The 26793-nt window shown below is 38.2% G+C and overlaps 1 protein-coding gene across 2 annotated transcripts in view; it reads right to left on the reverse strand.

The window, feature by feature from the left end:
- Positions 1-1137: 1137 nt before the first annotated feature.
- The window catches only part of MORC3 (MORC family CW-type zinc finger 3), a 28142-nt gene continuing 2486 nt past the window's right edge, over positions 1138-26793 (reverse strand). Inside the window, exons 2-17 of one of the 2 annotated variants that reach the window (XM_071753405.1) lie at positions 23859-23931; positions 22736-22868; positions 21485-21699; positions 21072-21219; positions 19168-19315; positions 17982-18113; positions 17593-17712; positions 17113-17210; positions 11452-11556; positions 11215-11337; positions 11030-11104; positions 10157-10199; positions 8808-8995; positions 7435-8257; positions 6807-6970; positions 1138-3671 (exon numbers count right to left, since the gene is read on the reverse strand). In XM_071753405.1, coding sequence (XP_071609506.1) covers positions 3518-3671; positions 6807-6970; positions 7435-8257; positions 8808-8995; positions 10157-10199; positions 11030-11104; positions 11215-11337; positions 11452-11556; positions 17113-17210; positions 17593-17712; positions 17982-18113; positions 19168-19315; positions 21072-21219; positions 21485-21699; positions 22736-22868; positions 23859-23931 — 2742 coding nt within the window. In that variant the 3' untranslated portion in view covers positions 1138-3517. Of the gene's footprint in view, positions 3672-4318; positions 4453-6806; positions 6971-7434; positions 8258-8807; positions 8996-10156; positions 10200-11029; positions 11105-11214; positions 11338-11451; positions 11557-17112; positions 17211-17592; positions 17713-17981; positions 18114-19167; positions 19316-21071; positions 21220-21484; positions 21700-22735; positions 22869-23858; positions 23932-26793 lie in introns of those variants that run through there. The other variant, XM_071753415.1, reaches the window with a different exon arrangement.

Consider the following 26793-nt stretch of genomic DNA (forward strand, 5'->3'; position numbering starts at 1 on the left):
CATTTATTGTACACAGACTCTGGAGTGCCCCTCCTGCGAAGACAGGCTGAGCTGGGCCTGCAGAAGAGAAGCTCCAGGGAGACCTTACAGTGGCCTTCCAGCACCTGGAGGGGCCCACAGGAAAGCTGAGGGGGGGCTTTTTATAAGGACATGGAGTGATTGGACCAGTGGGAATGGATTATTCAACTGGAAGACAGATTAAAATTAGACATTAGGAAGAAATTATTAACTGTGAGGGTAGGGAGACACTGGCACAGGGAGGTTATGGCTGCCCCCTCTGTGGCAGCATTCAGGGCCAGGTTGGATGGGGCTTGGAGCAACCTGGTCCTGTGGGAAGTGTTGCAGCCCTTGGCAGGAGGGTTGGAACTTGAACTTCAAGGTCATTTCCAACCCAAATGATTCCATGATAGTTCTTTTTTTTCCCTTAATTTTTAAAAAGGACTTCAGAGAGGGATATCCGCACAAATATGACCATGCTTAGAAAGCCAGGGCTGTGCCAAGTCCATGTGCTAGATTTGAAATCCTACTGGCACAGCAGCATCCATGGCAATGCATATGCCCAGGATTATGACACAACTGCTTTATCCCTATCCAGAACATGTCCATATTGCATGTCAGTCCAATCCTTTCCACAGCAATACCTTGCATGCTGTTGTCTCTTACTTGTTTCTAAAAGCTCTGATGATCAAGAACTGGCCAGGGAAAAATGGTCTGCCTCAGCCATAAAAATATCAGAAAGAACTTTTGAGTCTTTCATGCTGGCCAAAGGTAAATTTACCTAGTCAAAGGTAAATTTATCAAGGAGAGCTAAGCAGACCTGCCCTGATCCAAGAATTTACCTTTGCATTCCTGTTGCTTCTGCCTTTGTAGCACCACGACATCAAGTCTCTTAACGAGGCTTTGAAGCAGAGCTTTGTCCCAAATTCTAACACAGAAACAGTCTTGGGTAACAGTTGGGTAACAGAGTTCCCCACATGAAACCAACCATCTGAAGAACCCTAGCCAGGCAGCTGCACTGGGGCTCAGTTAAGATTCCCACCTGGGCTGAAGGCATGGTTGGTGAGCAAAAATTGTCTGCTCAAAAACAAACGGAATCAGCTTGCTCTTAAGACCAAATAAGTAAAGAAGCCAGAAAAATTAACCATTCTGCATAGTATTTATTTATAAACAAAAACATTGCGTTTGATCATATATCAGTTTTGATCCTGCAAATGCAGATTTATATATTGGTTTTTTTTACTTTTATTTTTTACAAAAAATAATTTTAACAAGTAAATAAAAAGCATTTCCATTAGTCCACTGTTCTCCAAAGTGTAAATGTACATTGTAAATTTGCAATTTTTTATATAGACATATGCTGTATTTTACCAGTTGTCTGTAAGAAACCCAACTATGGTCTGATGAAACATAATAAATAATGATTAAGAAATGGAAAACTACACACCAATAACTGGAAAATACAAACTTTTTAAAAGTCATACGAACAGTTATATTACAGCCACCTCTTCAAAAAAGCATTCAATTTATCCATTATAAAGTACAAGAGTATTGCATTACCCTTATTGGCATATTAGAGTAGACAGCATCTTGAAATAGAAATACTGCCCACAGAAGAAACTGACTGAACTACAACTAAAAGGAATATAATTCAATTAAATCAAGACAGTAGCAGTGCAAAAGCCAAAAATGTTGGCTTTATTAAAAAAAATATGCTTCCCAGAAATGAACATATCAAACACTATTTCATGATTTTTTTTTTTCCAATTTTTTTTAAACTTTTTAAAAAGCAAGAACCGTTTTTTTTGGATGACAAATACCACCATAAAGTAAAAGGTGGATTTGCTATCTTTGCCACCTTTCTTCCCATTACTAACAGCTTCAAAAGAAAAAACATGCAATTGAGTGAAAATACTGTCACCACCTTAACAGCGATTTCTCTGAGTACCATTTCTTCCAGGAATCATTTGCATGAGGATTAGAGCATAGAAGTAGTGGCTTAAGAGTCACTGTAAAATGTTTGGGGGTAGGGGGAGAAAAAAAGAGGAGAGGGAAAGGGGGACTCACGTATCTTACCTATTATAAATGATGTCTAAACTTTAAGATAGCATAAACGAGTTGAACATTTTCAGCTTTAGTTCACTCTGTTAACACCACAGATAAGGAAACACAGCCTCTTTTAAAACTATTTCCATTCAACTAATTAATCAAGGATTTAGCAGACTGATGCATTCAAAGTCATCATGGTACCTTCTGATAGAAAGGGAAGTTTTAGAGACAAAGCTCGGCACCCTCATATCTCAGCCAGAAAGACCCCAAGGCAGACTACATGTTTAATACTGAAGCAATTTGGGTTTTAAGATAATATATACAAACATTTGCATACAGCACAGAACCTCTGTCAATCCTGTACAGCACTGGGCTTCCCTGAAATAAGGTCTCCAGGTCTCAAGTGGCAGCACTAGATGGAGAGCAGAGGTGGCTCAGGGCTCCCACCCCAGCTTGTTCTCTCCAATGGTCCACCAAGGTGTTTCTCATTCCACCAGCTGCTTTTGACTTGCAAAAAAGCAGGCAAGAACTTTGTGTAAAATCTGACCACTGAAGCCATGTACTGGTACATACCTGGACCCGCCAACCAAAACTGCTGTGTTCAAATAGAACTATAGAGTAGAACTGAAGATCCTGCTGACTGTGCTCAAATACAGACAGGTTCTCAGATGTACAAGAAAACAACAATCAAGTAGAAAGGGCAGGACACAAACAGGCTTGTAGTTTCCATCATGGAAAGGGCTGAAATATCCTAGCTGTATCCTATGGGCGTGTTTATGCTGCAAAACTATGTACAGATGTTCTTTAGTGACACAAGAAAATCCAAAAGGCAGTCAAAGATAATCGGTTTTCAGGATAAAACCCTTGAAGAATTTTTCTTCTTTTGGTATTAAACCACAAATACTACCCATATGTCCCAAGTTACACTTCTATCCCAGTAATGCAACATACAACACTGCTTTAGCAATGAAGCAATACTGCAGTATACACCAATGCTACTAAGGTTTGCTCTGGGAAGGTAATCAAAGAAGGTAAGAAGGTTCTTTTTGTTCTTTTTTTTTTTTCATTTTTAATATATTCCACCACTTAAGATTTTAGAAGATGAAATAATTGCAAGTATTAACGCTTATAAGATCAGAATTTAACAAGAAAAAAAAACCTTTTGTACAAAAAGTATTAAGATTCCTACTAATAAAAATATTTGCAAATTTAATTACAAATACATTTTAAAAGCAAAATCCTTAATTAAGTACAATCCTTAATTAAGTCAACATTGACAGTGTTCCTTTAAGAGGAAGTAAAGGTAACACCCACTGCATCTGTTGGGAACATTTAAATGCAGAGTATATATATATACACTTACTGATCAAACTATGTCAAATATATAAAGTGAAGAAGTAGTATATACAATTTTGAATCTACAGAAATGTTATAATGGAAGATCATGTAAGAGTCTGCTAAAATCTTAATACTAAGTACTACTGATTTCGTGCATTTGTTCTACAACTTGTCCTAAAATTTCATCTACTACATCAATATCATAATTTACTTGCTGCAAGTCCAGATCAGGCATGATTGTAGCTAGAAGTTGTCCAACATTCACTCGAAGAGAACGGAGCTTCAGGCTGTAAAGAAATAATTAGATACAATTAAATGTAGATGGAGTTTTACATTCAAATACACAGCACTTTATTTAACAAAGCTGGAATAACTTTATACTGGAAAGGCTCCATAAAGGACTTAAATAGACCAGCAATAAACTGATGCAGTTAAAACAGCTTCAAGATAATTTCAGAGTCTACCAGCTGTTCAAAGCTGAGTCTCTTGAGTTTAAAGTTTGAAGGTTAAGATTCTCTTAGTTTCAAACAAATTACTGAGGATTAAACTGAATTTTTTCTTTCCCAAAGCAGATCAGAAATGCTTCTGAATGCTTTTAAGTTAGCAAATAATCACCAGCACAATCCGTTGTCCCACACCTTTTTATTTCTCAAACAGTATTGAACCCCAGTATTTTTATACATTTAAAAGCACAAACATCTACCACTTATGGGAACAAAAGCAGAGAAAACAAAGAGAGAATAAGAGAAGGCAAGAAAAAGTAGCTTGTCTACAGGCTTTAAAATATTAAGAGTAAATAAGGTTAAAAGTTACATATAACACAGGGAATATGCTATGTTTCTCTTTTTGCTTTCTTTCTTGGATCGCCCTGCTCTGTCCTCTTCCTGATCAAATTGCTTCCAAATCACCCATCCCTTCCCTTGAGCATTTCCTTCTGCCATCAGTTCCTTTATCATCTCCAGTAGCCAGTCTTCACAGTGCCATCATATCCCAATAGGACTTGTGGTAGAAGTTACTCACAAGTCCTGCACATATTTGCCAATGCTTTTAGGGAGCACAAGTCAGATGCTGTAAAACAAAAATGAAATGCTGGAAGACAAAGGGGAGACTGAACCACAGAAAAAGTTAGATTGAAAGGGTTATCTAGAAATCAACCAGTCCATTCTCTCCTCCCTCCCAGCCCTGCAACACACATTCAAAGCAGGGCTAACTCAAGTTGCTCAAGGTATATTTGTGTTTTGAAAATCTCCAAATTTGGAGATTCCACAATCTGCCCACATCTCTTTTTCAGGGTTAGGCTACCCTCGCTGTGAACAACTCTGGCCTCTCATATTTAACCAGAACTTCCCTTGCTGCAGCTTGTGCCCATTGTCCTATCATGGTGCTCATGAAAAGATGCTGGCTTCATCTTTTGTACACCCTTTCATTAGGCATCAGAAGAAATTAAAGGTATTTCAAGGTAGCTCACTCTTCATAAGGCTATTTCCTGCAGCTTCCAGCTCTATATCAGATGCTCCAGGCCCCTACCCATCTTGGTAGCTCTTAAGTAGATTTGCAACAATACATTAGTGTCAGTTGCATACCAGGGAGCCCAAAACTGGACACAATATTCTGTTTTCAGCCTCACAATGGCCAATAAAAGGAAGAATCACTTCCCTCAAACTGCTGGCTGAACTCTAGTCAAATACAATCTAGTAAGGCACTGGGCTCTCCCACCATAAGAGTGCACTGCTGGCTCACACTCAACTTTTAGCATGCCAGCTTGCAGACTATCTTCTTCCCAGTTGTCTCCAACTTGGTTCAGCTGCATGGGGTATTACCAACACAAGTGCCAAACGCTGCAGCTGCCATCATTGACTTTCCAGGAAGTTTCTTTCAACCCATATAATTTGTTAAGGTCACTCCACACCAGCCTTACCCACCAGAGTATCAACAGTTCCAATTTGATGACACTGTGAATGTTACAGATTTAATTTCGCTTCATCACCTGGGCCATTAATAAAGGCTTTTAAGTGTTCCTGGGCTTGATACTGATCCATGAACTCAGCAGTCTGGTCAATTTTATGACCCACCTCCTATTATACCTACCCAAACAATACCTCACAAACTTCATGATCATGATATTACAGCAGCCCATGTTGAAAGCTTTATTAAAATGAAGGTCTACAGAGCTGGGCATTTCACTGTAAAAAGCAATGAGGCTGCAAAGGCATGATTCACCCTCAGTAAATCCATGCTGGTTGTTCCTAGTCACCTGGATTATCGTGGGGCTACAGGAGACTTCCAGGTAGATTTGCTCCATGGTGTTCCCAGGAACTGAGGCTACACTGAGCAGCAGCCTGTCCTAAATACAGGAAGGATAACTACCTTTTTCCAGGCATTATGGATATTGACTGCCACATCTTTTGGAGGAATTATCGCAAGGCCTACTGTCCACCAACTGAGAAGCTCCCTCTGGTCTCATGGACTTGCGTATTTCCAATTTGCTTAAATAGTCCCTTATTCAGTCATTGTTTATTACAGGTAATTCTTCATAAGATTACCACCTGGCTCACAGACCCATGCAGTAAAAAACAAGGTAAAGAAGGTACTAGGTACCACAATAATTTGTGCCTTAGACACCTCATGTCCTTTACTACTAAGCACCTGCCCCACTGAACCACAGGATCTCATTTTTTGTCTCCTGTTATTGGTACTGTGCTTACAGAAGTCCTTATGGATGCCCTACACAGGCATTGCCTGTTTCAACTCCAGCTGAGCTCTGGCTTTTGTTTCTATTCTACATGCCCAGGCAGCATGCCTGTATTCCTGCTCATCCCTGCTTCCATCTGGTATATGTACTTCTCAGTGTTTGCTGTTTCTGCTAACAAACTCTCTCTTTGTAAATTTAATCCCTCATTTAGCTCAAAGATACACTCTGGACACAAACTAACTTCCACATAGGATTGGTCTGCAGCTGCAAACCCTTACAGGAAAGGAAAGTTTCAAAACTGAAAGTAAACTCTCTTCCTTAGAGTACAATTGATCCAAGAAAGAAAAACAGAATATAAAAGTGAAGTTCACCTACACAGCATAAGCTTTGAGATGACCCTCTTTCATGCCTCCTTTCTCTCTCCTTGTTCTGCAAGTCATGTCTAGAAATTACATAACATTTTTGGTATTTTAAGAACTGTCAGTATGGCATTCTATTGTACAGTGGCCAACCCTGCTCACACAAATACCTAAATTTTAACAAAAATTAAATAAAACACTGGATTAAAAAAATGTTACTGAATTAGGAGTCACAAGAGGCAGTACAAAAGAATTCCAAATCTCACATTTTATTACAGGATTATCAGACATAGCTTTCATTAAGACATTTCAGACAGTCACCCAGACAAAATCATGCTTGAAATGCAGTCTAGAAAGAACAAAATTGATACCTTTCTCCATCAGAAAAATTTACTGAGTCTTCTACATTACTGGTGGTAGAATCATTTGCTTGCGCTACTGCTTGAGGAATTGAAGCTTTTAACTGTGTGATTTCTGCTTTCAATTCTTCACACTGACAGGCAATCTGATTTTTTTCCACTTCTAGTAGTTCAATCTGGCAAGTAAAAATAATTTCATATATCAAATTAAACTCTAGTGGATAAAAATAAATACAAATTTCAATAGTTTAATTTTGTTAAATAGTTTAATTTTGTTTTAATTAACTTTTCAGTGAGATTTTAAGATATCACAAGCTAGACAAATTGCTTTAAAATAGCTGTCATCTTAACCACTGTGTGTGCTCCCTTAACCAATGTGTGCTCCCTCTGAGCCTGCTCGGTCTTTCATCTTGCAGTAAGAGCCACTCTAAGCCTTGCAGTGTCTCTCAAGTTTGCTTAATTCTATATATGGAACAAAAAACAGAAGCTTCGAGGTGAATTTAGTATTTTTTCCCCCTTTTAGGTGGCTTGATGAGTTACGACTGAACTATACAACACACTGTGTACTGCAACAAAACACTTCAAAATAAAAATAATTTAACTGTTAACTTGAAAGATATCACTGTTTCAACAAACATACCTCACTTTTGTATCTGTCTCTCTCAATAGTGCACTTGTCCAGTTGCCTGAAAACATCATCCAGTTGCACAGCGATTTCATCCACCTCGCTCTTATTTTCACCATCAGCACACTTGCTGCATTCAGTTTTTAAGTTTTGCAGAGTACTGCACTGTTCCTTTAGTTTTGCTATTTCTTCTAAGGCCTGCTCATAGAGAACAGTCACTTCTGCCAAACTTCTTTCATGACTGTTTTCTTCTTGAAATGAAGAAACTGTCTCAGTAGACTGATGGCACATCTCTTTCTTTACATACTTATTATTCATTTCCAAAATTTTCTGTTCCAGTGTTTCTACTTGTTTGGTTAATACTTCACATTTGGCTTGGTACATTTCTTTTTCTTTGTTTAATAACTGCAGCTGAATTTTCAGTTCATTTTCAAGATTTACAGATGTCCCAGAAACACCATTAACCCTGTGCTGTTCTGTTTCCATCTCTGCCCTGGGAACTGGAATATGGGTTTCATCTTCCGCCTCTTCCTTTTTAACAACTACATTTGGGAGCTCTGTCTGTGTTGCTGAGGTCAACTGTTCGCTTTTTGGTTCTGAAGTACTTGCACTGCAAGGTTCTTCGACATTACAGTTTTCTGGCTGCTTCTCTTCTTGATCCAAATTAATACACTCAGTTTTTACCACAGGAAGATCAGCATCTGCTGAAGGCTTTGGAGTACTGCTCTCCTCTAAAATAATGACATCATCATCATCATGGTTGTTGAATGTTTTGTCATTTAACCGAGGTGCCTTTGAAGACACAGGTGTCATGCAACCAGGTGTCTTCCGTTTAAGACTGAGAAGCAAAATATTAAACTGATTATTGTATTGCCCAAATTCTGCAAAGAGATTTTCAAACTATGTTTAGTAAACCTGTAAGCTTTTATTAAAAACTACTCAGTAACTAGAAAGGGAAGTCTCCCTGCATTGTATTTTAAGATGTGTAGCAAAAAATGCCTTTCCTGTGAAAAACAAGTAGCTGACATCCACACACTAAATCATAACCTTCACAGTGTTTTGAAACAGACTCAGTATTTGCAGAAATGCCCCCAGTATCTCTTGCTTAGCCAATACAGGCAAAGGAAAACATACTGCAGAGTGTGGTTAACATAACTCTTTTCCTGAAAAGGCAAATGACTAGGCAATTTTTGCTGCATTCACTTTCACACTTCACAGGCTTTCTAGGCACCTTTGATCAACCTGCTGCATCCTGTACTCCCCAGAGAGACATACGGATTTTGGCAGATATCGCTTGAAGCAGGGACAACACCCAACACCATCATTTTCATTAACAAGTTAATAATTTTAGAAGTAAACAGGTATCTACTTTGTACAGGTTCACTAACCTGTTATCAGAATCAGAATGAGGTGAAGAAACTGATCTATTTATTATAAGCAGAGGTCTCTTGACAGAAGCATTTGATGTTTCTGGTAAAACTGATCTCGGAACAGCTTCCTTTCCAACCACAGGTGAGAATGTTTTGAAGTCTTTACTTGAGGAAACAGTTGTTTTTAGAAACATTTCATTATTGATCTATGAGGTAATATTAGTAAAGAATGAAAAGTAACAGACATTAGTGGATTCTTCAGAACAGGTTTAAGCAGTTCTCCTAACTATCTGCCAGTAATTAAAATTCTGACCTACATTTCATATGTATACTCCAAAGACGTCCTTAAACCTGGGCTGAATATTTTGCAGTAAGAAAGGCTACCTATACTCCACACTGCAGAACACAGTTTTCTAAACTTCATAATCACACAACCCCTCCACCACTTCACTGATGCTCATAAAGTACTTCCCCTTCATGTCAATTTAAGACATACAACATACTAAAAAGCAGCAAGTTCTGTATCATGATTAAAGAGTTCTGCCACATTTCTCAGAGGACTGTGTAGAAGCCCAGGCAAGAGATTTTCCCAAGCTCTCTGTCTGCAGTCTGACTGTACACAAAGTATGGGACATCTGTTAAAGATGCCCATGTTTGTTTAAAATGAACAATACCTTACCTTTAGAAGTTAACTTTTGTACTTGTGTAAATGCAATGATGGAAAAATAAACACAATGAAATATATACCAGGTAAAACAGCACATCTCCAGAAATTGAGCGATGTTAGGTTTGCACTTTACTTTGAAAGCAACTTAAGGTAATCAAATTAGGGGATTTGATGCTGAGTTACAATGTATACATTCTGATCACTCAACCAGGCTGATTTTCATGCGCATTTAATCTGACTTCAAATGCCTCATTGCAAAAGTACAGCTACAACTAGTCTGTCCATTCCCAACATCCCCCAGCTTTAAGGACATATTTGCTTTCATATCCTCATCACAGCTCTCTACAACAAAAGTATTTGCTTTAATTAGATGTTATGCCATTAAAACAGGTGTGAGGGGCTTACATCTTTTATGGTACTTTTTTGTGAGAGGGTTTTGTCCCTCTCAGGCTCTTTATTATTAACTACTACAGAGAAAAGGATGGTGCATTTTCTATCATCAGACAATGGAGATGGGATTTTTAGTTTACTATTAGCATAACCTGTACAGTCACTAAAGCAAAACAGGATATTGAACCAATCAGCTGGTCACTTGCTACAGCAAACTATCTCAAAGTCAGGCCTGTTCAATCAAACTGTATTGTTGCCATCAGGAAAAACTCAGCTACCAGAGTCACTTTCTATCAACTTCAAGACTTACCTGATGGCTGTACTCCAGTCGCTTCTTCAGTTTTTCCCTGTCTCTGCACAGCAGCAAGGAAAAATAAAAATTAAGATGTTAGATTCAAAATGTTAATTCATTATAAAACCAAATCAACCTCAAAATCAAAAACCAAACACGATACTCCTTATTTCAGCTAGACACAATAAAGCCCTAGTGAACATATTCTGGTTTAATGAATAAACACTTGTTACATGGACTTAGAATTTAGTACTTAAATTTCAGAGGTTCTCTCTCAAATTAAGATTTATTTTTAAAAATTGAAAAAAAACCCTGAACTCCCACTTCTAGAATGCTAGCAAGCATTACTTAAAATTAATCCAGACATTCTTTTTCCATACATCTTCACTAAGAATCCTCTTATTCTGAAAGAAAGGTATTGAGGTATTCAGCTGCTTCAACATGGACCTTGAAATAATTCAGCTCTCCTAACAGCCCTCGTAGCTTGTTTCTTTTAACATCCCAAACTATGCTTATACCACCTACTATTATGAAACAATGCCCCTCTTTGAGGGCTGTACTTCAGTATCAATTGTTGCATTGCTGTCCTTAGTATATTAACAAAAGGTGCTTCTGTCATTTGTAACTTTCTAATTTTGATTTAGGAAGGCAAACTGGTATTAAGTCAAAGAGAAATGTTAATGTAATGCCAACATGCTAATAACTGAGAAAAGAACCGTTCTATTAATCTCTTCACTGCTATTATCAAGTCTTGATTTCAGGGCACAATTTTCTGGCTGGATATATTCCCAGAAGAACTTGCAATTATAGTGCAGGTTAGAGAGAAAGGCATTTAGTCTTCACATTCCTCTCTAGTGTTGAAGTACTTGTGAGAAAGCCTCTAGTACTCACTTCTTCTTGTAAGTTTTTTCATATGTAGGATGTATTAAATCATCATCTTCTGGTTCTTCTGGCACATTACAATTCCTGAGTTCAGGAGGGAAAGAAAAACAACAAGGTGACATCCATGCTTATAACAGGTGATGAAAAAAGAACTAAAAGCAGTATTTAAATGTTCATCAAATTTTTAATTTTACCGGAACTGGGGGTCAGGGTTCAGTGAGCAGTACCACTTATCCGGCAAGTGCTCGATTCCATCTGGCAGCTTCCGCCATTTCAGACACCCATCACATTGCACCCATGTCTGATCAGGTTGTTTTCTGTAATGGGAAAAAATATCAGAGCTTTCATCCAACAAGTTAATTTTCATGACTGAGTGTGAAACAGTAATAGTAACATTATGCAAAATTCTTCTATTTGCAAGTGATACTCACTGTATCTCCTCAACTGGCAAAGCTAAAGGATGCTCTTCGTTTTTCTTTGTTTTCATTTCATTCCAGTAATCATTAAGCTTTTCTCCTAACGCTGCTATTGTAAGTCTAAAAAAAAAAAAAAAATTTTAAAGACCACCTTGATATATCAAATCCCAGCACAGAAAGAACCTTTACAAAGTACAAAGTGAAAGAATAAACATATGAACAATTCAAATAATTCTATTTGCACAACAATGTGCTTTTTGCTTTTAAAGCCCTAGAAATTAAGAATAGCGTGAAGTCGTGTCTGTCAAAGAATTTACTGGAAATATGAGCTGGAGCACAGAAAAACATTAAATCAAAGCTGCTAAATTCAGAAGCACTGTGAATGTACACTGCACAACCTGAAGCTACCTCACCAGTTCAACCTCAGCCTTGGAACAAACAAGTGCTGTTTAACATCTGTCAATCCAGTTGTTAGCTGCGGTTTTTTGTCTAATGTTTCTGAACATACATTAACTGCACGTTCACGGTTACTCTAAGTTCAACAATACTACACAAAGATTGAAAATGTATGATCACTTTAATGCAGTATTAAGTCTACATGCTGCTAAAGGGAGCAGGCTAGTCCTTCCCTACATTATTATTTAGTGGGATTAGTTTCCTGATTAGGGCTCATCGCGCAGCTCAGTGACTACTGGAGCTGGCAGACACAGGAGGGATTGATCCAGAGGAACAACAACAAGCCCCACAGGTGAGGTAGAGGTTAAGACTGCATGATAAATTTACATCAGAGTAAAGTGGCTGGGTAACCAGAGCCTGAAAGTCAGTCCCTCCCTGTCTGGCTTATTCCAACACGTATACCACCCCATCCCTTGAACTAACACACATGATTGTGCAGTGAACTAGTCTGACCTAGATAGTTTTGATCTAGATCACCTCTGAATCCAAGCCATGAATTTTGGTGACAAAAAACAGGAAGCAGCACAAGGGTAGACATAAGCAGCAATGCACAGTTGGGATCACATCTCTCTTCTAGAGAGAGGGAAGAAGGGCAGATCAGTTTACAATGATCATGAAAGTACAGCGTTTTATGTTTCTATTTTGGGCTGGAAAGTTACCTTTCTAAAACCTGTGGCACTCTGCTGAAGAAGCTTTGTAGAATCCCAGAAAGAATATTTGTCTCAAAAGAGCTGCCCTGATAAAGTGGACACTGTGCTCGGGTGGAGGCCTCATTCAATAGCCATCTGGACTCTGTTCTCTCAAGGAGATTCTCATTTGGGTAACCACCCAGATAAACAGGGCCCTATTCTCACAAGGGCAGGCCCTCCTTTAGTGGCCATCCCAATAAGCTGAACGCTGTCCTTGCAAGGGGAGCTCTGTTTGATGGCCACCCTGACAGGCAGAGAATTACTGAACTTAATCTCGCCAAATGGGTTGTTAAAAGAGATTAATTAGAGGAGGACAAGGAGAGGAGCACCTAGGCTCCTCTCTGAGGGAGTTTAGAAAGCAAGGGGGTCCAAGTCCAAATCTCCCTGGGTCGAGCCCCACTCTGGGGAACCCTACCTGTGTCCACTCTGTGGGACATGATGTTTTGTTTGGCCCCCACATCTGGGGAGCTGTGCTCACTTTGTGAGACGTGACAGTGCCGCACCCACCTTGTGGGCCGTGACAACCTTTATAAAAGATCTCCCAGGTGTAGCATCTCTATGCCCACATTATAAGTGGTTTTAAAAAGAAACAAGTAAAAAGCATTCAGTACTCACTGTGCCAGCCTGTGGGAACATAGTGTAAACCTTGGTCAACACAAATTGCTATCTTACAGCCGTCTTAATTCCTACCCCTCCATCAAAGAAATTGTTAGTGCTACCACACAGAAAATGGTTCAAGGAACTTCTGTACTTAAAAAACTTAACACAAGAGCTATTTTCCAGTTTGACTGATTCCCTCAACTGCTTTACCATGTGGTCTCACTAATGGCTCTGCTAGCACAATGGTGGTAAAAACATGCTTAAAGTTGGCAATATCACAGCAAAGAGCAGCACAAACAGTAGGTACCATTCAAAGGCACAGGCAGATTAAAAGTGGCTATAGCAGCTATCAGGCTTGCTGCTCTTCCACCAGAGGGCTGCTGGTTCAACAGCAAGAACAACTAGATTTATCTTGCTATAGCCCCTAAATTGCTACAATTAGCAGATCTGTTTATTACAGCACTCTGCAGTGGTTTCTGGGTTATCTTTAAATGCAGAGCTGTATAAATCAGCAAGTTAGGAAAGGCACCATGGACAGTTCAGGGAACCGCAAATGGCTGAAGGACAAAACACGCACCTTGAGAAAGACAGAAACCTTTCTGCCAAAGGTTTGCAAGTCAATACTATAGCAAATCTGCAGTTTGTAGGATGTATGTATGCAGTGGCTAATATTTCCTCACAAATAAAATATAATATAATAAGTCCATGTTGAAAGCAAGTGCTAGGGCATATAGAAGGAAAGTGCCTGCTTCTTTAAGGGTATCTGGTCAAAGAAGCTGTAAACAAGAACATATAGAGATAAACCTGACTGACAAGGGAGATGGTGATAAGAACAAACCTGGTCAATCACACTAACTGGTAAGGATATGTAGTGCAAGAATGTTTATTTTTCCAGTCAGGAGGATAAAGAAAGGGAAGAATATAAACACAGAGAGTCATAACACCAGACCAATTAGCATTAGTAGAGACAACCACCACAAATAAACCTGGTCAGTCATACTAATTAACTGGCTATCAGCAAATAGCAGGCAAACTGGAATTTTGCAATTAATAAAGATGCAAACCTGAAGGTCCAAAATGTCTGGAGGGGATCAGTGGAAGTACACCAACTGATGAGGCACGAGGCAATGCATGATCAAAGGGGAGCGGAGAGGAATAAAAAGTGCAGACATAAAAGGGTATACAAGGAGCTGGTCACATGTAAAACAGGGCTGGTCAGTACACTTGTCAGGATGAGCCCTGGGCCTGATCATCACAGGCTGTCCTATCTTCTTGTACCTTTTTATTTAATGTTTTCTCAACAATCCCTCTGCATAATCTCATTCTCTATCTCTTTTGTACCTGAATTGCACAAGCTGTCAACTGACGGTCAGGTACTACTGAGAGCTTTGTGTGTGTGTATGTGCATGTGTATTCGGTGCCAGCTCCTGGAGTCACACTGGTGGTGTGGTGTCAGGTACTGGAGCCAGTGGGGGTCCCTCTGCTGCCACTCAGTGAGGCACAAACGGTGCATCCCTTAAAAAACAGCTCCCTGGGTGAAGCATGAGTGAAGAGCTTAGTGATGGCAGCTGGACTGTGGGTTGCAGCCTGTGTGCCTGATACTGGCTGGAAGTGGAAATGGGGCTGCATCTTTCCCAGTCCTGCTGCAGTGAGGAGCAGGAATCCCTGGATTCAGGCAGGAGTATCAGCCAGGCAAGGGGGCAGGCTGGGATACCCAATGGGACTTGCAAGTATGGTGTCTCAGTGGGATGAGTGTGTGAGTACACACACCAAACATCAGTGAACTTTAAACGAGTGAACATCAAACTGCACTAGACAGACACACTGGGGATCTGTGAAGGAGGTAGAAGAGTCAGAGATCCAGGCAGGGGTACCAGGAAGACAGAGGGGCTGTGCTGTTACTCCAGGAACCCACAAACGCGCACGTGTTTGTGAGTCTAGTGGCATGTGCCTGCCCCCACTCTATGTCTACAAGCCAAGGAAGAAGAAACGTGGATACCTTGAAAATAAAAAAATTTGTCTCTTGAATCAAAATTACATCCAAGCTAGCATGAGGCTGTGCTGGCACAGTTTGCTCTGTTTACAATGTATTACACTTATTTCTATCAGCAACCCCTCCCTCCACAGTGACAGCCTTTCCCCTGTTTACAATCCTTAAAAGGTATCAAGGCAAATCTCATTAACAGACCCCCCCTCCTTTGTCAGGACTAAAAAGGAAAACCACTAATCAGAATGGCTCCTGACAAAGCTACCAGACAGGTAATGCAAATTGGTACCAAATACAAGAACTAAAGAACTCTGGGAAAACCTGAATACAAAGGGAATACTCACAGCTATCAATTCAAAACCTCTGGCAATAATTGATAAGAAGGAACTTTTTACTATAAAAATTCAGAGGAAAAAGTGGAAAGTCAGAAGGAAGGCAGAAACAAATCAGCAGCAAAAAGACAAGTGAGCATCAGTGAGAAGGAACAGCGACACCAGTGGCAGCGATTTTCTTTGAAGGGTGAAAAAGCAACAAACTGTTTCCTCTCCCTCTCCTCTCCTTAATAGCCCTTTCCCCGGGGTGATTTGTTTGTTTAAAAACCTATTTTCCCTGCATTTTTTCTCCCACTATTAACTCCTTCCTAAGACTCCTTTCAACGTGGTGTCATTTTCCCTGAAATAAATCACTGTAATTCGTTCAAACCATAAAGCTGGCTGGTTTTGCAATTTGTAGGATGTATATATGCAGCACCTAGTATTTCCTCACAAACAAAATATAAAATAATAACAGTTATGGACCTTGACAAAGGCACTTGGCTGTTTGTTTTATGTCTCATATGTAGATGCACCTCATCAGTGGCAGTCTGTGTAACCAGCCACATCAGTGTCCTCAGTGAGTGTGTGCTCAGCTTTGCTACTCGTTGAACTTGCAAACAGGAGTGGCAGAAACTCGGGGTCCCCAGGCTGGGCTCCCGTGGCTGGGAAAGGAGGGAGCCTCAGGACACAGCTGCAGAAAACTCCCAGTAGTGCAGGAAACAGTAAACAGCCTTGTCATCTTTAAAGGAAATAAAGTAACAGAGGGGAACAATTCTCAAGGTTGGTATTCAGGAAATTTTCCCCTGACAGCTTTTACACCTCAGCCTGAAACTGCTTAGGTAACTCATCTCTTCCAGCCTTTTCTTCCCCATGTGCCTCCTTTCAGAATGCCAGCATAACTGATTTGCAACAGAGCACTATAAACAGACCTGGAAATCCACCTGACTTAAACCAATCATCATGTCATCATTTTAAGTCAGACTAAATTCCCAATCTGGTTCACAGTTTAACTGTAAGAAATATCACACTAGATATTGACTGGTGGCATGGATGCAGATACGTGAAAAAGTGGCAATCCTATGCAGGAAATAAAAACTGAAACAAAGCAATATCCCAAATCTTTGCTGCACTCAGGATGGTCAGGTATTTTAAATGCTTTTTCAGGTAGCAGAGGATGAGAACATTCAAATCCACTCCTAGGAAAGAAACTGAAAAGAGCTCAAAAACATCCAAAGCTTTTCCAAAAAAAGGCCAAACACATTGCTATGGAAAAGTTGGTAGTATGGGATTCGCATATCACAATTTTGATCCTGTGCCATAGAAACATCCACATCTCAGTGAATTATTATGTGCCTGTTTTGCAATCAGTGAGAGGCAGAACTGCAACCACCACTTCTAGGGCACTTGCCTTAAAATGAGGTATACGATACTCTAGATCTCTGACTGTACAGTGCATGCAGGATGATGAGTGTAGATGTAAACATTTCACCCCTATTGTACAGAACAGTCATGCTGTTTAATGATGGAACACACTTTTATTCCTACTACTTAGAAAAGAAGAAGCCTGTAAGTATTCCACAGTGAACTACGCTGTCCATTAAATAGTCTCCATAATAAAACATACATTTACCTGTATTCATTTGTGTAGTCAAAATCTTGTTTATTATGAGTTGGTTTTAGGAAGTTGCATTCAATAATCCCAACAACACCAACACCCATGTTGTTTGCCTGTAAGAAATTAAGAACTATCAGGAAAACCAACATGTCCTCTATGCTAATACTGTTAAGACTCTTATCCAAAAGGAAACTCTCCACGTAAGCCCCCTAAATAAAAACTTGACTGTTCCACCCCACTCTTTCCTTCTAAAAGATATACTCAGATGTCTATTTTGTGTATCCAATTAAATTTTAAAGACAAACATTAAAACAATTGCACATAAATTAATACAATTTTTAACTGCTGCACAAACTAAAACAGGTGGTTTGATATCCATTGATATCCAATGGATATTGATATCCAATTTTCCATCTGTATTCTTTTTTAAAACCTGTGCTTGATTGAAAATTTTTTCTAATGATGTTAAAATATTTTTGACCTTTAATTTCTTACCTTTAACTGACATCCAACTCTTTCGTAAGCTTTGATGAGTCTGTTTTTATGGTACATCATTATCCCATAATGATCTTTGTTTCTGCAGTTAAATCCAAAAGTAATTCTTACTGTTTTAGCCTTTTACCAGATATTAAGGAAAAATCTAGTTAATCTCATGTAACACAAAAACATAGTTACCCTGAGTGTTTATTCTAAACTAGGTCTTGGAACCTTCTGTTTTAATATTGAGATAATTCCTTCAGTATATCTTTATAAAAAATGAAAGTAATGAAAAAACATAATATGCGCCGCAGAATTCAGACAGCTCACTAAAAAAAAAAAAAACCCACTATAAAATCACATAATTAAATTCCACGTGTTATGGTGTAAATCTTAGCAAAGGATACATTCAAAAATTTTGGCCTATATATATCACGTTCAATGAAGGCAAGGCTTTTGGAAACCAGCTGTGTTTTCACTTTTTGTCCTCGCAGAATGATCTGCATTGTTGGCTTCAGATACAAAATACTGCAATAAGCCTACAAAACATACAGTAATTCCTGTTATTAAAAAACCCCCAAACCTCAAAATACCAGTATTTTACAATATGCATGCTTAGGAAGAGAAACTCCAGTTTTAATTACATTTTATGAAATGTGTTTTTTTTCTAACATGAATCCAGAAGGAGAGGAATAGCAAGTGTGTGTAATAACCATACACGTATCACAAATTAAATTAATAGCAACTGAAGACCTTTTATGAATATGGCAAGTTAATCAGGTGTCTGAAGATGCAGATTTACTAGTAAAAGAGCTCTCACACCCACAACCCTCTCTTCTCATCACTTATGCAGAGCTTAAAAATTCTACTACAAACTTCTAATCAAGTGTGTTAACTTTGTTCCAAATGACTGCACATTATCATATGATAATACCTATGCAATTTTCTTATAAACATGTAGACCTACGAATTTCAATTTGCATTTAATTTATTATTTTTACATTTTATTTCTAATAACTGAAGTGAATATAGCACTTCAGGACTTGAACATTTTAGTTCAACTGGAAGAATGCTGCTGAACATAATCTGTGAGAACACCTAGTAATTCTAGATGCACTTTCTTACAAAAAGAAGCCTTCAAAGCTTATCAGTCAATAGTGGAGACAGTGATTCTATCAATTAACCTACAGAAAAGCCTTGTCCTTGTCTGTATGCATACATTCCAACAGAAGACCTGCTTCCTAATTCCCCTACTTCTTTTTGAAGCCTAGAAATGACCACGTTTTAAAAGATACACAGGTACATAATGTCAGTATTACATACATGTATACCTTTGCTACAATGAAATGTTTACTGTGCTGACACACCTATTTAATTTCTGAAGCACCTGACTGCATTTCCTTCTTGCTTTTTAGTCAATAATGATGCCTACATTTAACAGCAAAAGTTATTTGCAAAACTACTTCAACATTTGCCTGTCCAGTCTGTCTCGCCCAAGTCAACACTTCTGTAGCATAGATCATTATATTAAAACAAAGACACACACCTTCCAGCTTCACAAAATAAACAATTTTTAAACTATGCTATACATACTCGCAGTGAGTAGTCACTTTCTGGAACAATTTGGTCCAATCTCTCTTGCTTTTTATATCCTCTTTTGCCTGTTTCATCCAAGTCTTCTGGAATTCTGATGTCGTATTTATCCTTGTCAAAGTCAAACTCTGTTTTTTCATTTTTATCTCTAAGAAATTAAGATTAAAAACATATACTAATTATGAGGGGTGGGGAAAAAAACCCAAACGCAACAAAAGATATTTTGGTGGCCACAGTGTGTATCGCAGTGACGCAAAAGAAGTGGAATTACTTGGAGCCATGGCTGCTTTTCTCACAGATCTGCTAAAATTCACATAAACAAAGCTCACCACCTACTTTCTGATATCCAAGAAATACAAGGGAAGTGACAGCAAGCAAGACATTAATGAATTCTAACTTAATTCTAAATAGGTCAAACGTCAAAACTATAAGCAGTTAATATCAGCTTTAAATTCTGGGTGGACCAAGACACACACACTCCTTACCAAAAAAATTTTGAAACATTAAAAATTGCCTTCCTAAGATTTTTAATGCTGCAAAAATTATACCCATCACAGGTTTCCAGCTCAATAACTACCACAATTTCCTCTTGTACCACTCCCCAGATGTATACACTATACTTAGCTGTGCAGGATAATGGTAGTACCTCTGCACGGCACTGAGATATATCATAGTGGGCAGAAATATTCCAGAAATTAAGTATTTTAATTCTGAAACAGCTTTTGCTTCTAAAAAAAGTAGATTCAATTACATCATACTAAAACCAAAAAGATCTCTCTCCTAAAGTGTTATTTCCCACAACTTGCCATGAATACGCTCCAAAATTCAGAACATGAAAGTTACACTGCCCAGTCAGCTGAGTTCACTGTATTTCCTTTTGTTCAAGCAATGAATACACATTGCTAAAAATGTGATTCATACACCTAAATAAATAAATGTCTACCTGGTGAAGTGCAAAGGGTAAATACTCATCCAGGTGTGGTTTTGTGTCTTCCCACACACCCCCCCCCTCCCTGCCTGTTTTTCTGATGGGCAACAAGAGAGAAACTGAAAAACATGCCACTTTCTAAGTCCAAAGGATTGAAACAGTTCAAAACTCCTTCCTCTGAATACCTTGTTATTTCAGCTATGTAAAACCACCTAAAGCAGAGCACTTAAGAACACAGCACAAAGTAACATCCTCCCAAGCAGTTAGAGCCGTCACAGTTAAAAGCATGATAAAATTCCTTTGGATAGACAACCAGGAAGGTTCCCCAATATTAAGGAAGCAGCAACGATGTGAAGGAAAGGGAAAGAAGATGGGATGTTCTAACACCCCTCTGCCACTGCTACAGAAACAGCTGTTAAAATACAGAACAAAACAAAGCTTGAAGTCTGGAAATCTATACTGCCATCAAGAATCTCACAGAAGCAAGCAGATAAACAAGATAAATACACACAACTGTGTTTATTTACACTTATTACTATCTATACATTTTAAAAGTTTAGAAAAGTCTAGAACCCTCTACAAGGATACTGCTGACTCCAAACTTAAAAAGCCAGTAATACTTGCCTGTACCTACAAATACTTGTTTGAATTTTTCGCATTCATAATTTCATAGGTTTGAAATAATAGACAATTCATCTATTTCAATTTTCCTTCTGGCAAAAGCAATAGTAGCTTAGGAAAGGAAAATATGAAACTCTTTACATTCCTCCTCCTTCTGCTTTGTTATCAGAGATACTAGCAAGAGTTCTCATACAATATTACAACCCTTTAGTCATGTGAGTCTGAGTCTAGTTTCCCTGTTACAGCTAACTCCCCACAGTCTGTTGGAATTACTCTATAAACAAAACCCTTGTATGTATTCATACACTGAAAGATAACCTAAATAAGAAGTGTAAGGGACTGGATTTCATCTTACCTTCTAAGATTCCAAATAATAATTCTCGTTCCTTTTTTCCCCATTATAGCATCTAGCTCTGCCAGTAATTTCTCCTCAGTAGAAAATAGAGAATGTGTTAAGATGGCCTTCAGGCTGTTTTTGGATTCTGCTGGGTCACTTATCTGTCGTAAGCACTGTGTTAAGGATAGTACCTTGAAGCAAGCTTTCAGAATATGAAGACATTTCTTTAAAAGTATCTTCTACTCACTTCATATGTTTTCATTCTGCACCTCAGAGCTCTTACAAATTTAGAGACCTTAACAAATCATAGGCTTCCTTGCATCTCACAATTCCATTAAGGTGGCTAAAAAAGTAGATTTCCTTTACTGAGAACATAATCTAAATTGTGCACGCGCCCACAACTTTTCATTCAAAAGTTGTTGAAAGGATATGTTGGTTGTTAAATGTCACTATAGGAACCATGACATGTTCTGCTTTTGTGACTTCAAGGAAAGTTTGAGACAGGAGGCCAACGCTCATGGTATCCCCATTCTTGGTGAAGACTATTGCATCTTTTCCCAGGCGCATGGATCCCGACTTAAACCCGTTTCCATACAGTCCCACCGGAACACGGCCATTCATCATGGATTTCTCACTGAAGCCAAAGCTGAAATGTATGGAAACGTCAAGAGATTGTAGGAGCTTCTATAAAACTTGAAAGCCTACAAGATGCATGTAAGGCTTACAAAATTAGACTTAAAACATAAGTTAATATCTTGATTTTAGAGATGTGGGGCTATGGTACAATTAAACTATGTACAGTTAAGAAAATGCTGAAAGTTACCCTTCAGCATTGCTGCAAGAATTCAGGGAAATTTACTGTCATCTTTAAGTATGGAAATGAAATATTCTCTGAAATTATGCAATAAGCATTCTTATAGAAATCTAACACCCTGTGGGTTCACAATAAATACCGAGAGAAGCCGCTAAGGTTTTTTTTTTACCTTCACTTGCTTGAAAAAGTGATGCACAAATTTGCCATTAGTGAGTACACATTGCGTGCAAAGTAAACCAAGTAACTGTCTATGGAACACTGGACTTAGCAAGCAAACAATTAATTAATGGTATTTGACAGAAAAAAACCCACACAACACTTTGAACTCAAGCTTGCTCTATTTTAAACCCAGAGATTTATCTGTAGGCAGAAGAATCTTTCCTATTAAAACAGCAATAGAACACCAAACTTTTTGCTAACAGTGGAAACAAAAGCTGTAGAAAGATTAGTTCAAACCCTCTAAAATACTTAAAAGATAAAAAGACAATCCATGTCAACATAATTACCATTCCCTTCAGTATTCCACAGCATCTTCTATTTACAATACTCCAAGGGTTTGACCTGTCTCCTGCTTGCTAGCTTAACCTAAAGTAATCTTGAATAAAAAAAATACAATTAAATTCTCCTTAGTGCCACTAAAAGGCAGTATGGAGAGTGTGGAAAGTTAAATGGGAATTCTGACAAAAAGGATAGAATGAAATTCTGAAATAAAATACGACAAAGTTGCGTAAGTTTTGCTAGCATCTGTCTATTCCAGAGTCTCACTTGGATAATCACTCACTTTCAGAATTGCTAAAATTATTAACAAAACTAGACTATATAAGAAAAATTAATAAAAGAAAAAGAAAATGCAAAAGAGGTTATCCACCTTAGCATTTTGTGGAGCTTCTCTGAGTTCATACCATTTCCATTATCAGTGAATGTCAAGCAGATATTGTCATTTATCACCGTTTTGTCTATCCATATCTGTTTAGCACTCACATCTGGATCATAAGCATTATCTGAAGAGAAAGAAAGCAAACAAGGGTGGAATACTAAAAAACGAACATTTAACAAGTCTTAGCATATTTTAAAGTTCAATCCTAGTGGAGTTGTCATATGGTAACTCCTCCAAAGTTCCTTAAATCTCTATGTGGCACACAACAAGCCTTGTCTAGCAGGAATACATTTACAACCAATCTGCCGAATGTTAATCTTGCAACACTGCTAAACACCTACTTGGAATAGCTATCTGTAAATTTATTATGGTGCTACTTTGCACATATGTTTATTTGATAAATACAGCAGTTAAACGTAGCTCATTAGCCACAGGCCTAGGGCCCTGTAGAGTCACATGCTAAACTAGGGGAGCTCTAATATTTCAGCCATTTTTCAGTTAGGTACACAATATAGTTGCAGAACTTTTGTGCTGGCACTGGTATAGATTTCCCAGCTAAGCCACTGAATATTAGTCAACTGTTGGACAGAGGCAAGAAGACATAGTTTTTAATAACGTAATGTTATACTAAAAACTAAATCGCCTAATCCTAAATCTCCTTTACAGATGACAACATTAAATCAATAGTGTGATCAAAAAAATTCCATCAAAACCTGGCAAGCCTTGCCTGAAAACACACAAATTCCGTGCAATTACAGATGACTAATATATTATCAGAAAATTAGGTGGAGATGAGCAGCTCAAGTGGGAGAATAGAAAACGAAACAAGACAAGTTTCTACTTTCAGTCCCTGTTGCAATATGTATTTCCTCTCAGACATGCAAGCACCTCTTCTGACCATCTCTCAGGAAGTTGCTTATTATTCACTATGCAGACAGTAGCACATTGCTAATATACATGACTGCAACATCATCTTACCTGCTATGGGCCTGTAGGATTTTTAATTGCAAAATGGGATTTGGAATACTACCACAACTTTGGACAATCAAATCTGAAACACTACATTATAAAAAAATAATTGTCAAGTACCCAGACAAACTATTGATGTACATACCTATAAGTTCTGCAATTGCACTGAAAGGCCAGGTGTGACTGGTAGAGTTGGTATGCAAAAACTTTGGACAAAGCTGAAATAAACCACAAACAATGACATTAGCTCTTTAACAATACCAAACCAGAAAATAGTAAATAAAGTTAATTAAATTAAGCTGTTATGTACATTAGCAAAGGGCTCTGATTTAATTTACTTTTAGGTATTGATATACTAACATCTTTTAGAGATGACATTAATATACCTAATAAAGAAAAAAGACAATTCAGCACAGTATCATACCATATTCTGAGCATGGACTATACCATCATCCTGCCAAACTCTCTTGATTAAAATATAAAGAACATACATATTACACAATCTCAAAAAGTGAGCAGCACCTAATAAACTCAGTGGCTTCCTGTCTGAGTCTTTGCTCCTTTTGTCCATAGTAATGAAAGCCACTATGATTGCCTGAACTGGACACTTGTGCTTTTAGCAATTTGATCTTATATATTTAACTTCATTTATGATAAAATGCCACCAAAAGAACATAGCTGCTACTAGGATTAGATAAGAATATGCAAGTACAGTACCTACTAACAGGACATATCTTACATAGATGCCTGTGACAAAAATATTTTCAAGTAATTTATTGATTTATTTTCATATATATTCCCCTAGATAAAACTATTAACTCTGGTCTAAATATCTGTAATTAAATATCCATATAACTAAATGAAACTAAATATCCACACAACTTAAGGCTTTGTCAATGTAATGTTTGGAGAAATTTTACTGATGAAACTGATAAAGTTGCATTTGCATCACCACTAAGAGTATCTGTAATTATATTTTTACAAGGCCTTTAACACAAACTCACAGCACACACCTGCTTAGGCCTCACTGGCATGGCTGTGCTGAGGTCATAAAAAGCAATATGCACAAATACAAAACACTGGACATAGTTGTTGTACAGTGCAGTTACATCAAAGTGCATATTATTATAACATGTAGACAGAATCCGAAAATATTTTAAAGTTGTGTATACATATCCATACTTAATAAATTTTAACAGAACTACTAACATTGACAAGCACTTTTATGTAGTTAGTGAAGTCTAAATAAAAGTGAGTAACCACTTCAAGTCTCCAAGTTCATTTATCAGTGAAAAGTAAAAAAATTCCAAGCAAGTTCTACATCTGTGAGCCAGGTACCAGAGCAGGAATAAGGCAGCAGCAGCCCTAGTTCAGATCAACATGAATTCCCAAGAAACCTCACCTTGATTCTAAGGTCATAAAAAGCACGGGACACGCTTTCAGACTGCAACCTAATCCCTGAATTTCTCCATTGACTTATGAACAAGTGTGAAGAGACATCACACTCCTCATTGCTACCTGTGCTTTAGAAGCCCCGTTTTTGTAAATTTGTTAACTCGAGTCAGGCTATATCACTGTGCCCCTTTCGTGTTCCTAACATATTTACAAACAATTTAGAATCCAAGAAGATAATTATCTTAAGTCTATTAATTTCACATATTCCACAGCACATGGTTAAGAGTCTTTCAGTTTCAGTTTCTGCCATACAGCAACTCAGGGGATTTTAAGATCTCTGTATCGCTCTCTTTACTTCAACCTTTTACCATGCTAGCATTATTTTTTCCTTCGCTTTCTAAGCTTCACAATCAAAACACACAAGAAACAACCGTTTTCATTTTTTTTTTTTCCACCTGAAATACCACCTTGTCAAAACATAAGCAGACACGTTCAAAACAACAAAACCAAAAACCCTACCACAGAGATGCACATTCAAGTATTCGGCATCTGCTCACCACGCTGCTAAAATATTTCTCTTCTGCTAGCCAGTGAAAAACTCTAACCACACAACCCAGGTAGACTAGGACCTCTAGAGTTATTACTGGCATTGTTACTTAAGAAATACAGGCTTGGCAGTGAGTCCCCACTCTAGTTTTGGTAAAGGCAAAAGTTCACAGCTGAGAATCTCCTCTGGTTCAGACGGAACATCAGCATCACTAAAACCGCTGTGATCACGGGTAAGTGCCCCTTTTGCTGTGAAACAAAGCAAACCTGCTCACGGCAAGAAAATCTCTGGCATGCCTTGCCAGTGCAACACAATGCTTTCCCATCCCTCATTTCGCTGCTGAATACTAGTGATTGACTTTGAAAAGAACCTTTTAAAAGAAACCGCTTCCTCCATAAATTCTTGAGTAACACTGATCTGAAAATCGCTGTTTCAAGTGGTAACATTTTGCGACAGGCTGGAAGGTGGTACATAAAACTGGGAACCTGAGAACTATTTACATGAAATTAGAAGATTGGAACAAAGAAATAGTAAGAATTAAATTATTAGCTCTAACATCACTCCCTGATAAAAGGCAAGGTATCCCACAGGGTAGTTGTTCACGGGAAAGTCTGCCTCAGAGTAGATATCACCCTTTGCTCAAGGACGTGGGTGAAACACGGACACATGACGAAACCGTATAAAAAAAAAAAAACAAAAAAAAAAACAACAAGCAGAGAATAGCAGTCTCAAGGCCACTCCCTGAGTAGTATTCTCCAGAGCACACCCAGACAGTTAGCCACAAATTATTTTCTGATGAGTTAATCAGGAAATATTTAAGCCCATTTCGTCCCCTTAACACTTCAGTTCTTCAAACCACCATTTAAGTTCACTCATGAATAACTGAAGTTAAGTCAGTACAGTAGGAAAACTCTTCCCGACTGTACCTAGTTCCCCGGTGAACCCTCACTTTCAGCTGTGTTAGTATTATTGTAGCATAGACGATTTAAGTTGTCTTGTTCACTGGGCATAATACATTTTTTTACTAAATGGATTTTGGTTACTTTCACTTTCTCCTGCAACCAAGTGCAGCCAAATCCTTTTCCGAGACACAAATAAACCTCCCCCTCCTTCAAACTGCATATTCCGTGCAAATTAT

This window comes from Heliangelus exortis, chromosome 1 (assembly GCF_036169615.1).
Source record: "Heliangelus exortis chromosome 1, bHelExo1.hap1, whole genome shotgun sequence".
Lineage (NCBI taxonomy): Eukaryota > Metazoa > Chordata > Aves > Apodiformes > Trochilidae > Heliangelus > Heliangelus exortis.